Raw genomic sequence first — 16745 nt, 5'->3', positions numbered from 1 at the left:
TATAGCTCCTACTTTTGCTGATGTTTCCAACTTATGTGCATTCAGTAAAATTGACTTAGAAACTTTGCTTAAATTATTTGGTAACACTTTATTTTAATGTGTCCTTTTTACACGTTACATGTATTTACTATAGCAATATAATTACATGCAACTAACTCTAAACCAAACCCCAATCCTAACCTAACCCTATAGTAAGTAGCCTACATGTAGTTAATTACTATTACTCAGTACTTAAATGTATAACTGTAACTGGGACACGTCAATTCAATCAAATACATTTGATTTGAGAAAATTTAATTTGTCATCTAGGCCTATCTCATTTTGTAATTTAACCTATTATTATTTCTTTGTTTTGCATTAAAATTATCTCTTTTTTTTTACAAGAACAAATTTCTTAACACTGCTAAGATTTGAAGTCTTTGGTAAAAAAATAAAATAAGGTGACGTAGTTACACCTTAATGTACATTACATGCATTAATGTGTAACTACGTACATACTATATTAATAACAGTTAATTATGCATAATTACAAGTAACTAACCCTAACAGTAAATATATATAGTAGGCTACATGTAGTTAATAATATTACTCAGCACTTATTTGTGTAACAATGTAACTACGTAACCTTAAAATAAAGTGTAACCGAAGTCTTTCTTGCTGAGATTTCCCTTACTGTAAAATCTTTCAAATTTACAAATAATAAGATGAACAAATTAAGTACTTGATCGTATCTTTCTTGGAGGTGTAATTTGTTTACCTGTTTGTATTTTCCTCCTTTCTTTCCTTTTCATTTAAATTGTTTGCAATTAAAAAATAATAATAAATAAAAACAATAATTATTATATTATATTATACGATTTTTAAATTGGCTGAAAATAGTTAAATTAGTTTATCATTGCAGAATGTGACTTTAACAAAAAAAATTAATTGGTGATTTAAGTACACAGTATGATCACTGAAGTGTGATTTATTTATTTGGTTTCAGCATCTCCTAAATATAACAAGTGCTGTAAATGAAGCAATGACAGAAGCACAACCTCTCTGAGGAGAATGCACAGGAGGCTCCTCCCTGCCCCCCTCCCCCATCCATCATGCCCCATAAGCTCTAAAGATGACAATGAGATAAGGTCTATTAAAATGTATTCAACCCCCTGTGGAGAAGCTGAGCAGTGAGCACACAGATGGCCATGATGACCACTTGCACTGTGCACAATGCCACACATCTGGACAGTCTATAGTGAGCACCACGAGTGATACAACAAACCATCTGATGGTTCTGTATCAGTTTTTTTTGTACCTCATGAACAAATGTGCTACCAGGCTGCATCTTGTGCCATCAAGATTTTAGGTTGCTAAGCAACATCTCCAGACAACCTCTGACAGGAGTATAAGCATGATCAAGTGTTATGCAATACATATTAAAAAAAGCAACAATTTAGCAGTTGCATAAAATTCCTCTTTTTTTTTCTTTTTTTTTGGCTAAAGGCAAAAAAATCATTGGGGTTCATGCAACATATGCTTAATGAGACAAACAGGAAGTTTAACAAATTCATTTTCACATCAGCCTAAACCCTGTAAATATAAATTAGAGGTCAAATATCCTGTGTTTCTCCTTTTTTTTTTATAATTAATTATTTCTAAATTTGTATAATTCACATATTTCTCCCACAAATCACCTATTAATGCCTTTATGCTGCAAAGGCAGCACAGCTGCATGTGAAGTGGCAAATATAACACAAAAAGTGCATTTACACTACACAGAGGCAGCAGAAATGCATTTACAAAGAAATTACAATTGCAATTGTATTGATTGATTATTCTTGTCAACACGTGGCCTTGTATCACTCCAGCACGACCACTGTAGTTAATATTATTCTGCGATATTATTTTCTTTCCTTTGCCAGACTGCAGTTTGCTTGTTCCCCCTCTATACAGATTACTGGACCGAACCATTTGTGAAAATTAAGGTTACACACCTGTCAACTGTCGAAGCTCTCGCGACAATAGAACATAGTCGAGAAACCCAATTAGTTGTGGTGAATACATGAAGAAATACGGAAATTGCTTTGTCTAAACTGATCGTTTGACTCTGAATAGTCTTGTGTATCAACAACACCCCCACTGAGGGAATGGCGGCATCACCCCTCGCCTGCAATGGCGTTGTCTAGCTGCGCGCGCGCGCGTATGTGTGTGTGTGTGTATGTGTGTGTGTGTGTGTGTGTCTGTGTGTGTGAGTAAAGCCCGGCTTGTATGTCACATTGTGTCAATTGTCTGGTAAGGTCCTGTATGGCAGCTTGATGCCAGTAGCGTTGCTGAATTAAAATGCTTTCCAATGCAATTCCCCTTTAGTTCATGATTTAAAGCGAGGACACATTTATTCCTGTGATAACTAACATTACATTTGAAGGCGTAGGTAAGTGCCTCTTTTGTTTTGGAGCAACAACAAGGGAGTTAAGCAATACTTGTGCCACTTCTGCTTTGTGTTTATGTACGGTGTTTTGCAGATACACTCGCTGGAATGAACTAGGTCTGTATTTTTTTAGTGTTCATGGAGACTGTTTGTAGGATGGAGCTGTCAGTGATGCAGACGATGCGATGTGATGCGCGCACGGGTTGCTCATCATCTTTGAATAGCGCAATGGTCGCACTTTTTCCAAATGCATACATTTGCAGTTTCACATTTATTCGCGGTATGCATGTTGTGAGAGTAAATGTGGGCTGTTATCTAACCAACAGAAACTGTTTTACATTATGCTGGTTGCTCGCACAGCTATATTTTGTCCTTGTGCTGGGCTTAAATGTGCATCTGCCTTTTCGTGCTTTTATTGTCGATATTAAATATTAATTCGTGAGATGTGGGATTGATAAAACACATTCTGTCAGGCTAAAATGCAGCGGCTGTCTGCAGTGTTCACGATGGGTGCTGGAAGGCAAATCTAATCTGTGAGTCATATCGAGATCTGCGTCGAAAACACATCGGTGCATCAACAACATCGCGCTGATATTGACTGCTCCGTCTGCCCTTATGGCAAAGTGATGATCACGCATAATGTTCAAGAACCAGGGCGGTGGACTAGAGCCAATGCAAAGGCATCTTCCAGCATCCGAGCCCTTTTTGAGGCGTGTGTTTACAAACTGATGTGCGGCAGAGTTGCTTTAGAGTTGTTGTTTTCATCTGCCCTGCTGCTGCTGTTCAGTAGGCTATTGTAACAACGAATTTGGTGAACTAACTAAATTAAATTGCTTTATGTAATTGCAAAGTCCAGAGTGGACTTATAACGTGCATGCCCACCTGTGTGGCCAAATAAACTGACTAGACATGTGTCATATGCATTAGGCACTTAATTTAAGTCGAATTCATTTTTGATGAGTCAGCATGACTTATTAAAGAACTGCTGATCAAACTGGAGTTTTAGTGTCTGAGCAACAATTAATCTGTAGGCTACTGTATCTTATCTTAAAGTCAATCAATTTCTCTCACACTCTTTTCTCTGGCTGAGTATCTATTTTGACTCTTTCACAGGTCATGATATCAAATCCATATTGCTTTGCCAATGCAGAAAGCTAGTTTCGAGACTAATTTTTAGGCTCTGAGTCTGTAGTCCCTATATTTTTTGTGGGTAAAGTGAGCTTATTAGGAACAATAGGGGTCAATGGAGCCATTCCTAATAATCACACTTGACAAAAAAGTTATTTTTCTGTTATTACAATCACAGACAGATTTTTGTTTGGCTCAAGAAGATTCTAAAATGTTTTAATTTAATGTGGTTAAATAACTGTAATATTTCACAATATTTCTGTTTTTACTGTATTTTTTATCAAATAAATGCAGCCTTGGTGAGCAGCATAAGATACTTCTTTCAAAATCTTTTTTTTTTAAATATTAAATTTTGATTTTTGAATGGTATTTTATTATGGATAGTATATAAAACAACAACAACTGGGCCTATTTGGTATGTGGCCTTATTAGGGTCACTTCCTTGACAAGTTTACACTTTTTACAGTATATGATTGTCTGCTGTGCAAAAATAAATAATAATTGCATAATTTGTGAACAAACAAGCTTCTCATAACATTTTTGTAAATGTTTTCAGGAATCCCCAATAATATGTGATTGCACCCAACGAACAAACTGAAGGTATGTTACTGTTTATTTGAGAAGACCTCCATTGTCGAGGCTAAGATGATGAAGACGGAGGCCTCGGCAGAGAGGAATACCCTGAGGAGCGCTTCCCCGCACCGGAACGCCTACAGGACGGAGTTCCAGGCTCTAAAGAAGGCATTTGACCAACCAAGACAGGATGGAGGCCCCAAACTCAAGGACCCAGAGGGGATCAGGCAGCCTCGAGGGCGGCAATACGGGGCCCACGTCAGTCGCATCAAGAACATGTTCATGCAAATGGGGACTGAGAACATTGGGTCCAACAGACGAGCAAGGGATGAGACCTCCCCACAGAAACTCAGCAAGCCAACAAACTTCATCAACAAGGCGGATGGATCGGTGGTCCAGTTCCAGCACGGCAATGGAGAGCGGACTGCTGGTGGCCATCATAAATCAAAGTTCTCCGAAACAAGGAAGCTTTTTGAGCAGAGCTCCAGAGATGCTTCACAGTCGCCGGTGTACTCTTATGGCCGAGACAAGAGGGGTTCTCACGAGCATTTGGATGACTGGAGGGGAGCGCGTTCAAACAGAGGCAGTACGGACTCTTTGGATAGTCTTTGCTCCAGGACAGAGGCCTCATCTCCCACTGTGAGTCAGCTCAGCGCTGTCTTCGAAAATATAGATCAGCAGGGCTCCGGTGCTACTTTCAGAAGAGGCCAGGGAGGCGGAAGGGGGCTGTACTCTCCAGATGGCTTACAGAGACATGGGGAGGCCAGCGAGGACGACACCAGTGCGCGACAGTCTCCGTCAAGTGGTTTTTACAGGACGCGAGTGGGTAACAAGCACAACATGCCAGTTTCTTCATCTTCAGAAGATCTTCTCAGTCCTAGTCCTCTGTCTGAGGCCGTGGACCAAGTGAAACACGACGAGAAGAAGGCCCAGGAGACCCCCGATGTGGTTGATGGATCCATTGAACTGAAACCAAAAGATGAGGTAAACTCAACCAAGGTCGTGGACAATTCTTCAGCTGCGGCTCAAGTCAATGATGCTGCGGGGAATTCACATGAGTCTACAGCTACCACGGTCCACAAGGACACAGACGGTCATGTGAAAGAGGAGTCTAGCTGGATTACAGAGGATCAAATTGAAGAACACAATGAGGAATATTGCGGCAACGAGAGAGTTATTTTCACTGCCGATGGAGATGCTTGCTACCAGGGCTGGGGGGAGAGCTGCACAGACTTAGAGGATGACCTGTACGATGATGACATTTCCTATGACCCAGGATCAGAGATTACGGAGATTCCCGGTCTTCCAGCGGAGGTCAAGGAGGATATTCCACAAAAACGGAAAATTCAATTCAGCTCTGCACCCATAAAAGTAAGTTTATTGATAGTCTTTTGCATGTTAATAGGTCAATAATGTAAATACATTACATTAAAAAAATACATGAAAAATGCAATTCGTAATGCAATTACTTATTTTAATACCTCTTGATGACCAACTCATGATGTGTTTTCATTCACCCAAAAATGAAAATTCCGTCACACTCATGTCGTTCCAAACCGATAAGACTTTAGTTCATCTCCGAAACACAAATTAAGATATTTAATGAAGTCTGAGAGATTTATGTCCCTCCATTTACAGTCCACGCAACTATTAAGATATTTAATGAAGTCTGAGAGATTTATGTCCCTCCATTTACAGTCCACGCAACTACTTTCAAAAAGCTTCAAAAAGTTCATAAAGAGATCGTAAAACTAATCCATATGAATTGAGCGGTTTAGTGCAAATTCTCTGAAGAGACTAAATCGCTTTATATGATGAACAGATTTAATTTAGACTTTTATTCACAGATAAACATTCATCAACTCACACATCAGTTGTGGTAAACAGAAGCTCAGTCATGCTTGCTTGACGTGCGAGAACCAATGAGGTTCATTCTCGAAAAATTTGGACTAAACCGCTCAATTCATGGATTCGTTTTAAGATCTGAAGCGTCAAAGTGGTAGTTGCGTAGCTGTCAACGGAGGGACAGAAATCTCTCAGATTTCATCAAAACGATCTTCATTTGTGTTTTGAAGATGAACAAAAGTCTTACAGGTGAGGGTGAGTAAATTATGAATTGTTTTTCATTTTTGGGTGGACTAACCCTTTAATATACACTTAACAGGATATAACCAACATGAATACAAAGAGTTAATTCCTGTTTTGGATTTTTTCATGGACACTCTTAAATGTCATTGATCCTAGTTTGTATTTTGTAAATCTATTTGTGTATGCTTTGATTTTTTAAAATGGACTTAGAGATGACCGCCATCATGCTACTGAGTTCCTGTTGTTCATCTCATCTGAAAGCATAGTCATAATTTAATCTATAGAGGCCATTAATGCCGTTTTATTGATTTTCTCCAATATAGTGAGAGTATTTCTTGTTTTGCCTGCCTATGTTAGTGCTTTAGATAATGAGCAGAGACAACCATAACGTGACATCCAGAGGCCACTCATGCCTGTGGGGAGAAGAACACATATAGCTTCTGTCCCTCACATGCCTCGCTGACTCTCCTTGCTGTAACTTTTCACACCACCACTATACACTTGTCAATCGCCATTCCTCTACACTATCCTCAAGTCATGTTCCCATGAGAACATGGATAACCACTGTGTTTGCAACTTCTTCCAAGGTGAAGCATGAAGGTAATTACAGTCTGTCTATCAATGTCTTGTGTTTCTCCGGAAGCTACAGAATCACATTGTTTGAGAGGGGATTGTTATGATGTTAACTTCTCAGAAATGCATTTGACAGTCCATTAGAGTTCTGATAAATTCAGTTAGCCAGCATTTAAAACGGTTATCTTTGATTTCGCCATATAATGGCACAGCTGTGGACTCAGACGGTTGTTATTGATTAGTTGCGAAATCGGGAAAATTGCTGCTGAATGTTTAAGCCTCTGGAAATGTGTTTTCAACTCCGGCTATTAACTCTGATCGGAAGCTGGATGTAGATGTGGAAAATACAACAAAACAAACGTTCCCCTGGTTGTATCAGCCCCATTAATAAACTAAGTAGTGCTGGACCGGTTCCCCTGCCTCTCTCAATGGGTTAACCTAACGTGATGTTTGCTCGCTAATCTCCCTCACACGAGCTGAATTTCATCAAACTGTTGTGTGCAAGAATTAACTGAATTAAAAGGTCCATTAAGGCCAGTTTGTACACCTTTTTGCTCTTCAAGTATTGTATTCTTAGAGTCTCTTAATCAGATCACATCCCAATGCTACTCTTGGTTTCAATTCTTGGATCCTGCTGCTAATTATAAACATGAAATATAGGGCTTCACAGCTGCCGAATGTCAAATGTGTGACAGTGCATTCGAACATATGGTTCAAAACTGGCATTTAGATCAGTCTGTAATAACAGATGTGTCCTTTAGCGGTGTTCTTCCATAAATAGGCTTGTCAACTAAATATTAGCAATAGTACTGTAACACATTGAGCAACTTGAAAATGCCAGCTTACTGTAAATTGGCATTGTGCCGGCTGGGTTAACTGTCAACTCAACTGAACTGCCCTGGTCGTTAGCTTGACAAAGAAAAACTTTTTCATGAGTCAGGGTATTTTAAAGCCAGGCCACATGCTTTTTCTGCAGACGTAGAGGAAATAACAGTCTGTGTTCTGTGTTCAGACTTGAGAAAGGGCCTGATTTGTGTAAAACATTGTCAATTCACCAGACTAGATAATATTTCTTAGTCACTCATTAAGTGGATTGTCTCCATATTAAAGCGTTTCTAAGCGTAATTATGTCGAGTTGCTGTAAGAGGCTCTTGAGCAGCTCTAGTGGCTGTGTGGAATAACAGCAGTCTCAAAGACTCATCTCTCCATTTACTCTGACGATTACAAGTTTCTCAATTGTAAAATGACCACAGCGTAATTCTCTGATTTATCTTGTCATATCATGGAATACATTAGGCTTGTTTTATTTATCATATTTCCATCTCCGTGTTTGAGCTCTTAAGGTATCAATGACCTTGCTTTGTGGTTGGCAAATGGGGTCATAGCTCTGTTTAGATGGGGTCACAGATGGCTAAATACAAGTAATAAAATCCAGCCTATGGTCTTCAAAAATCAATCAAGCCATCGTTACTGTTCGTATCACTGTGTATCAAGTGCTGAGGAAGCCTCTGGAGCTGAACTTCAGATATGGTAATAATGGGTGTTTGGTTTAGACCAATCACAACAGACTGGGGCTTCTGACCAATCAGAGCAGAGTAGGCTCTCGGAAAGGAGGGGTTTAGAAAGACTAATTCCTTTATCGAGCTGTTTCAGACACTGAGAAAAGAGCTGATGCTGCAATGTATATTATGAGAAAATGAAAGTGTTTTTTGACCTTGGATGCAAACTTTGCATGTGTGAAACTTAAAAATTGAACTTGAAATTTCCCCTTTTGTGCTCCATGGAAAAATAATGTCATACAGGTTTAAAACGACATGATAGTAAATAAATGATGACTATTTTCATTTCGGGGTAAAATACTGAATCCCTTTTAGAAAATTGGTTTTCTTTCTAGTACTGTGATGTGTTGCCACATGATGTCCAATATAAAAATCAAGGTCCTAAAGCAAAATCATGCACCTAGCTGACTTTAAAGGGGACCTATTATGCCCTTTTTCAAAGTCTTGATTTAGTTTTTTTGGGGGCTACTACTACTAGAATTGGTTTTCATGATTGAATGTTGAAAAACACATTCTTTTTTTTTACATATTTGACATTGTTGCAGCTCCTCTCTTCCCAGTCTGTTAGTAACATTCTGATTAATCCCCCTCCTTCTGAAAAGCACAATGTGCTCTGATTGGTCAGCTGGACCAGTGTGTTGTGATTGGTCAACCGCTTCGACCATGTTTCTGAAATGTCACGCCCCTTGCCACGACTCCCAGTTTCAAAACCCCTCTAACTAACTCAACCAGGCCTCGTCCCTTTATTTTGTTTATGCTTTGGGGAGGAATTCATTAAATTAGGAATTTTGTGACGTGTTCGTTCAAGGAAGAAAACTCTAGACAATGGACAGGGAGTTCAGAAACAGTGACACTGATATAGAGAATAACTCCCTTTGGAGTGACTTTGTGCTTTGTAACTTTGTAGACCTTTTTCATGCTCAAACAGCAACATTACACACTAAAGAAAGTTGAAAATGTGAAAAAAGCAGTGGAGAGCACTTGAAGTCCGTTTCATTGACCTGACTCAATGTGCACATCCTGTGATTCTACTCGTTTCGTAGTTCTGCCCAACGTGGGAGTGGGTCAGTCTGACTCTGATAATGAGGATGTAGTATTAATTAGCCAAGTCCTCTGCCTGCCCTTTTTATAAATGGACGTTAGTTGCACAAATCAGTTTTACTTATAGCTTTTCAGCAATCATGTTACAAATGCATGTGCCTTACCTTAGAATCAAGAAATTAAACAAATAAATGTTGCGTCATCATGTGTAAGTGTGAGACCAATGTCAAATGTAAACTCAGTTTATATTCACTGGTCCAGTTTAGCAGAACAATTAAGAACTTCCGTTTTGCCGATGATATTGGTCTCTTGACACAACTACTTAGACATGCTCAAGGTCCTTTTGGATTGAGTCAACAATGTCAGCTCAAAGTATGGGCAAGAGATAAGGGACTCCAAAATGGAGTGGATGCTGCTATGTATTAAAAAAGGAAGGACTGTTGCTCAGAGGGAAGTAGTTGGAGCACATGGAAAGATTAAGGTATCTTGGAACGACTCTGACTGCAAACTGTGACTGCTCTACAGACATCAGAATAAGAACAGCCATGGCCTTGAAAGTGATGAGCGATCTGGACAATATCTGGAAAAACAAAAACATCAAGAATGAGACCAAAATAATAATCATTCGTTACATTTATATAGCGTTTTTCTCCGCACTCAAATCGCTTTACATAGAAGGGGGGAAACTCCTCAACCACCACCAATGTGCAGCGTCCACCTGGATGATGCGACGGCAGCCATATTGCGCCAGAACGCCCACCACACACCAGCTTACTGGTGGAGAGGAGACAGAGTGATGAAGCCAATGAGTATATATGGTGATGATTAGGAGGCCATGATGGACAGAAGCCAATGGGCAAATTTGGCCAGGATGTCGGGGTTACACCCCTACTCTTTCAAAAGACATCCTGGGATTTTTAATGACCACAGAGAGTCAGGGCCTCGGTTTAACGTCTCATCTGAAGGATGGTGCTTGTTACAGTATAATGTCCCCATCACTTTACTGGGGCGTTAGGACCCACACAGACACAGGGTGAGAACCCCCTACTGGCCTCACTAACACCTCTTCCAACAGCAACCTAGTTTTCCCAGGAAGTCTCCCATCCAGGTACTAACCAGGCTCAGCCCTGCTTAGCTTCAGTGGGCAACCAGTCTTGGGCTAAAGGGTGATATGGCTGCTGGTATATGGTATATAAAATGAGACTGTACAGATCCCTCATACTCCAGATTGCCTTGTGGTTGCGAAGCATGGACATTTAGAAGAGAAACAACTCTGCATTCGATATGCCAGCACTTAGAAAGCTACTTGGCACCCGCATCATAGACAAGAAACGATCACATCAGAAAGGCCCTCAATCGGATAGAAACGATTGTGCAAAAAGTACATGGAAGACAACACCAGTGGCTTGGTCACGTACTTCGTATGGATAAAAACAGGACTGCCAACATCGCACTGCACAGAAGAGTAGAAGGTACCACAAGAACAACGTGGATGTCATCAGTGTACGACGTTGGACAACAAGTGCTAATGAGAATTGCGCAAGACAGATTGCGTTTAGCGCCGACTCATGCGAGAGCCTATGTTGAAGTGTAATAAACTGGAGATATGGTGAAGAAGAAGATAATGAGAACACTATTGACCCTTCGCTAAGCCACGCCCGAAAACCGCCACTGGCCAATCGTGGCTTAGCAACGGTAACTAGGCGCGGGAGGTCTGTCAAGCTTTCGAGCGAGGGAAACATGCCGACGCGTTGTGCGTATGGATTGTGCAAATCTGATACCCGGTATTCTAAAAGTTTGGACGGTGGGGTGGCATTTTTTCTCTTCCCGAAACCTAAAAGCCAAAGGGGAGAAATCCCGGGCGTGGATCAAGCAGTGTGGAGACCCATTCACAACTAAATGTCGACAGGATTAACAAAAAAAAAAACGCCTATTGCTTGGAAATAATGGCGGTTCTTTGTTCATAATGCATAGATTTGAACGTAAAATAAGACGATTAAAGGCAAGACGGAGGCTCACTGACATACTTTAAAATATATTTCAGCATTTTTTTAATCGACGGCCTACTAACGTTACCCCTGTAACTTTACCCCAATCCGATCGCGGCTCTCCCGGTGTTAGATTGATGGATAAGCTGTTTGATTTGTAATTATTAGATTATTTTCACACTTCACTTACTCTGCTGTGCATGAACATAGCTGTTCAATTTGTGTGTTTCCCATGTGAATGGTCTGCTAAGGAGGCGGCTGCTGCTTGCGCTGGGACCTAACGTTATAGGCTTTAGCTTCAATTTTGATGAAATTATTCTCTAATCGGTTGCATATTATGTCGTGGATATATCCCTCGAATGCATACTGCTGTCCCTTTTGTCTTGCTCTCTCAGATATTTCACCTGTTGGCAAAAAATGACTAATTATCTCCTTGGGAATGTCTGACACCGGTGCATTCACACTGTAATAGACGTGGCAGCCGCGAAAGCTTGACAGGCGTAGCAACAGTAACTAAGGAGGGCGGGGCTTAGCGAAGGGTCAATTGTAATAAGTCGTTGTGAATTCATTGGGAGTTGTTGCAGTGGAGCGCGTCCACAACAAGAGTTACACATTCTGACTAGCACGTATCTGAGGCGGCGTTGGTGACAGTTGTATTAGTCGTTATATTTGATTATTAAATAAGTAATTTAATTAAATGAACAATCCCATCGACTCATTTTACAATCCTACTAGCCCTTTATTTAAACTAAAAACCCTTTGCATTCATTTGGCGAGGAACATAGCGTTTTGAGCAGCATTTGCACACCCTGTCATGCACTTGGCTATATGCCACTGCTGTAGACGCATATTGCACTATTAAGGCTAACTAACGATTAATCGATTAGAAAATTTGGGTTGTGTAGTTGAGTAGATAGATGCTGTTTACAAGATCATGTTATATTAGATTTAATTGAGAGCAAACCAGATCCCATCAGATGAAGCATCAAACACGTGCCTAATCTGTTTTACAATGAATTCCAGTGTTTGTTTAGCTGTGCCCTTCGTTACATCCGTCCTGTCATCATCCTCCTACATAAACTGCACTTACAGGCTAAATGAAATATGACATTAGCTCTGCTAATCTCAACCTCTTGTAAGGGCATATTTATTCCATCTTGATTCTCTAAATGGATTTGAAAGACTGGGCAGCAGTTGAGTGACTGCGAAAATGATTCAATGATTATACAGTCCATTCTGTGCTCAGATGCACATACTGCATATAGACCAAACGGCTTCCTCTGAATCAATCCAGCCTTTTGCTATATCAGCTCAGTCCTGTAATTTAGTTAAAAGGGTGAATGGCTATAGTCTAGTTATTAGCCATATTTTAGGTTTCTATTAAATATACATAAACATTCTTTCAGGAGCATGGATGAGAAAAGTCTTTTAGGTGAGTGAGCTGAGTAGTAGAGGATGTTTTATTCATTTTCATTTTATTTGAAGGAATCACCAGTAGATCAAGGTATTTTTAAACCATTAGTTCTGACTGGAGAAGATTAAGGTCGCTTTAAGTAATTGGAAAAGGGGTGTTTCATTCTTATACATTGGATAAAGAGATCTCAGTTGGTGATTTCCTGAACTACTTAGGTAGTTGCTAACTTAAATCAGCCAATGAGCGCAGTTTTCTAACCTGGCTCGATGTGTTTTCTATTTAAACAGGAAGTTTGGGCGTGATAAAGTCCAGTTAGCTACAGTACATCACAGCCATGATTTGCTACTTTCTTTGCAGTGGTTATTAGGGGGCGGGGCATTCTCATTCCAGAGAGCATCTGATTGGACAATAATCTGTGTAGTGCAGGATGAGTCATCAATATTTTTTGTTACTTTTTTCCAAGAGAAAAACTGTATTTTAAATGTGTAAAATGAATATTGTAAAAATGTCTACAGTTTGGTCTGTTTTTCAGGAGCTCTCAGTTATTTTTCTAATTTGTTGAATTTGTTACACAGAACAAACATGCTGTTATGAGATGGCAATGTATGTTTTGTGCACTTCAACTTCAGAAAAAAATTAAACAATCAAGCAATTTTGATGCTGTAGTCATTGGCAAAGTTTTGTCTCGCAATGCATCATGAATGCTGTGGTATTTTTTGCTTGCTTGTTTCTCTGACATCTGACCCTTTCTGGAGTTAAATTTTTAACGACTGTGGAAACAGAAGACAAGCCGTTCCAGCTGTCCGTGTCAGGCACTAATTCTCCACTGCTCCATCACAGGCCATCACTGAATCTGTCAGGGAGTGAAGCTCCTGCTTTTTTCCATGATGGAAACAAGGAGGTGTTCAACGCTGACACAGTGTCCTGTTGTTTGACCGTCAGGACAAATGTGCTCGCTGACTGTTCACCAAGTTGTGCACATTGTCCCCTCACTGTGTGTCCTTTATACTCAGGAATATACTATTTAATGATACTAATATAGTATTTTAGAATATATATTTTATATATATATATATATATATATTTATTTTTTTTGCTACTTATTTTTTATTGTTTTTTGTTAGGAACACAGGAAACTTACAGAAAAATAAAGAAAAAACATAACAACAATAAGAAAAATAACAAACGTTGCCATACATTACATCAATATACACTTATGTAAACATTGCAGAATACATGTTTGTATTTGAGAGGAGAAAGCTGACCATTTTCTCCATTTGTTTTTTTAAAGTCATATATATATATATATATATATGTGAGTATACTCTATATTTTTTGACCTCTGTTACTATTCGATTGAAACCACTCTTGAAACCTCTCAAATATAACACATAATGATTTAGGAATACAGAGAGCAAATATACTATTAATAAAAGACATATCTTTGAGCATTGCCAGGATAATATGCGCATGATGTGCCTCCTCCACTCCACAGTTCCTCCAACATGAGTGGCGTGACCCGGTTTGTAATGCCTTCATTCTTGGCTTGATAAAAAAATCAAGTCAAATTCTTCCAACAGTACTCATGCCATTTTATGCTATTTCTATTTGTTATTATTGTTAAATTTTCTATTTTTATATTCAAGAGAAAGAATATATTATAATATTTTAATACATACAGATACAGTAGCGGCTAAAAGTGATGTCCGGCCTATAGGAAAATTGACATCTTCACCCTTTATTCATTTATGTTATATTTTAATCATGTATTTATTCATGATTATGTTTTAGTCAATGTATACTTTTTCCTGTGAGCTTTTTGTTTTTTTAAGCCTTGTATTTTTTTGCATAGTAAAAATAACCCCGTAGCTGTAGTTTGCATTTGTGACCAAATAATTTTGTCAGATAAATATAACCAAGTTTAGTGTTTTGTTTTTCTCTTATATTTAAAAATCTTAAATATATGGTGTATTATTGTATTCTAAAATATTTATATTTTAGTGGATCTATATTTTCATTATTTTCTATTATTTTTTATTTTTTTAAAATCTGATTAAAATGACATTTTTAGCAGTCCTATATATATATATATATATATATATATATATATATATATATATATATACATTTTTTTATTCTTTTTTTACGTAGTCTAAGAACGGTTTAGTTCTTGGTGTAATGATTCAGTTCGACTCCCAAGACAAGACGATGCTCACCCGACTGGCCAATAGAAACGTTCCAATAGGAAAAAAAGAACGTGGCCCCGCCCATGACACAATTTTCACAGCGAAAGCAAAATCCTGACACGAGAGCAAAAAATTACATTGAGAGCAAAGAAAAGCGGTTTAAGAGAAACACTTTTTTTTTTTTTTGAGAAAATGTTTTCACACTGATAGCAAAAAATATATATTTAAGATTTTTTTTTCAAAGTATTTTGAGAGAGATTTTTTTCTCCGAAATAATTTTAAAAATTTCAAATTTATATTTGTTTATGTTCTATGAGAAAATACTTTCTCTCAAAACTTTTTTTAGTCTCAAATATTTTTTTTTTCTATTGATATGAAAACTTTTTCTCTCAAATATTTTTTTTTCTCTCATGAAATGCTTTTTTGCTATCAGTGTGATAACTTTTTCTCTCAAACTTTTTTTTTCTCTCAGATCATTTATTTTCTCGCATGTAATAAAGACACATTTCGAGCTCCATATTTAGGAGCTATTATGATCTTTTAAATGAAGTATTGAATACAAAGTTCAAAACATTATTAAATGCATATATATATATATATATATATATATATATATATATATATATAATGCATGCATATTAAGGATGGGTAAATAGCTGTAATAGCTTGCACATACACGTCGCCTGTAAATGTAAAACCCTCACCCACTCATGTGGTCAGTTGATGAATTATGTATTCATCAGACCATGTTACTGATCATGTGAGAAGACTCAGCCAACACATGAGAAATGAAGCATAAAGTAAGCAATTGTTGTCTTGTTTATCAGCTCCCCCTCTGTTCTAGCATGCTCCATGTTGGCGGGTGAGGCCTCCAGAGGTATTTCCACAAACACAGGATTAAAAAGAGTGCAAAATAATGACATTCCAGGCCAGATAAACTGTTATGTTTTGAACATAATGTTTTGAAGGAGCTATGGTCTTGACACAGAGCAAAAGGCTAATTATGCTTGAGAGTTTCATATCACCTGACTCATCAGTTCAAGTCTCCTGGCCAAAGTGATTTTAAAAGATAAAGTGGCTTTTAAAACAGTGCAGAGTCTCAAGGAAAGCTTTTACTACATGAATGGATAAAAGTGTTTAATAGCTTTCAGCATTATGAAAACATTCAAATAATTGCCATGAAACTGGTGATTCATATATTATTATGCACTGTGTTTCTTCAGCTACAGAGACTTTTATGTCCCAGGTGTTTATTTGAATTAAAACTAAAAGATTTGTTTGTTCTTTTTAGGTCAGCTTTTTAAAACATAATTAGAAACATTTTCATCATTGATTTTTTCCACTTTCAAATGTCTTTTATATCTAGATTTTATTTATTATTTTGTAATTTTAATGTGTATCTTGTGAAAAGACTTTATAGTACCGTTGCCATTAAAAACTGTGGGGTCGGTAAGAATTTTTAAATGTTTTTGAGTATCTTCTTCTCACCAATGCTGCATTTATTTGATTAATATTATTGCAATTTAAATATATATTTTAATAATATATTTTAAAATGTCATTTATTTCTGCGATCAAAGCTGAATTTTCAGCATCCCTACTCCAGTCTTCAGTGTCACATGATCCTTCAGAAATCATTCTAATATGCTGATTTGCTGCTCAAGACATTTATCATTTATTAGTATTATAAATGTTGCTACAATTTTTCAGGATTTTTTGATTTATGTATTTCAAAGTAACATCATTATGTGAAATAGAAATTGTTTGGATTTTTTTGGTAAATGTG

At 37.9% G+C, this 16745-nt stretch overlaps 1 protein-coding gene across 9 annotated transcripts in view; it reads left to right on the top strand.

The window, feature by feature from the left end:
* The window catches only part of ppp1r9a (protein phosphatase 1, regulatory subunit 9A), a 58414-nt gene that overhangs the window by 2127 nt on the left and 39542 nt on the right, over window positions 1-16745 (top strand). For 8 of the 9 annotated variants that reach the window (XM_056249676.1, XM_056249674.1, XM_056249680.1 and 5 more), the window contains exons 1-2: window positions 2279-2413; window positions 4095-5482. In XM_056249676.1, coding sequence (XP_056105651.1) covers window positions 4184-5482 — 1299 coding nt within the window. In that variant the 5' untranslated portion in view covers window positions 2279-2413; window positions 4095-4183. Of the gene's footprint in view, window positions 1-2278; window positions 2414-4094; window positions 5483-16745 lie in introns of those variants that run through there. The other variant, XM_056249672.1, reaches the window with a different exon arrangement.

Source organism: Rhinichthys klamathensis, unplaced genomic scaffold (assembly GCF_029890125.1).
Source record: "Rhinichthys klamathensis goyatoka isolate OS25496 unplaced genomic scaffold, OSU_Roscu_1.1 h1tg000060l_1, whole genome shotgun sequence".
In the NCBI taxonomy this organism is placed as follows: Eukaryota; Metazoa; Chordata; class Actinopteri; order Cypriniformes; family Leuciscidae; genus Rhinichthys; species Rhinichthys klamathensis.
The sequence above is the reverse complement of the archived record's forward strand: the minus strand, read 5'-3'. Positions and strand labels throughout refer to the sequence as shown.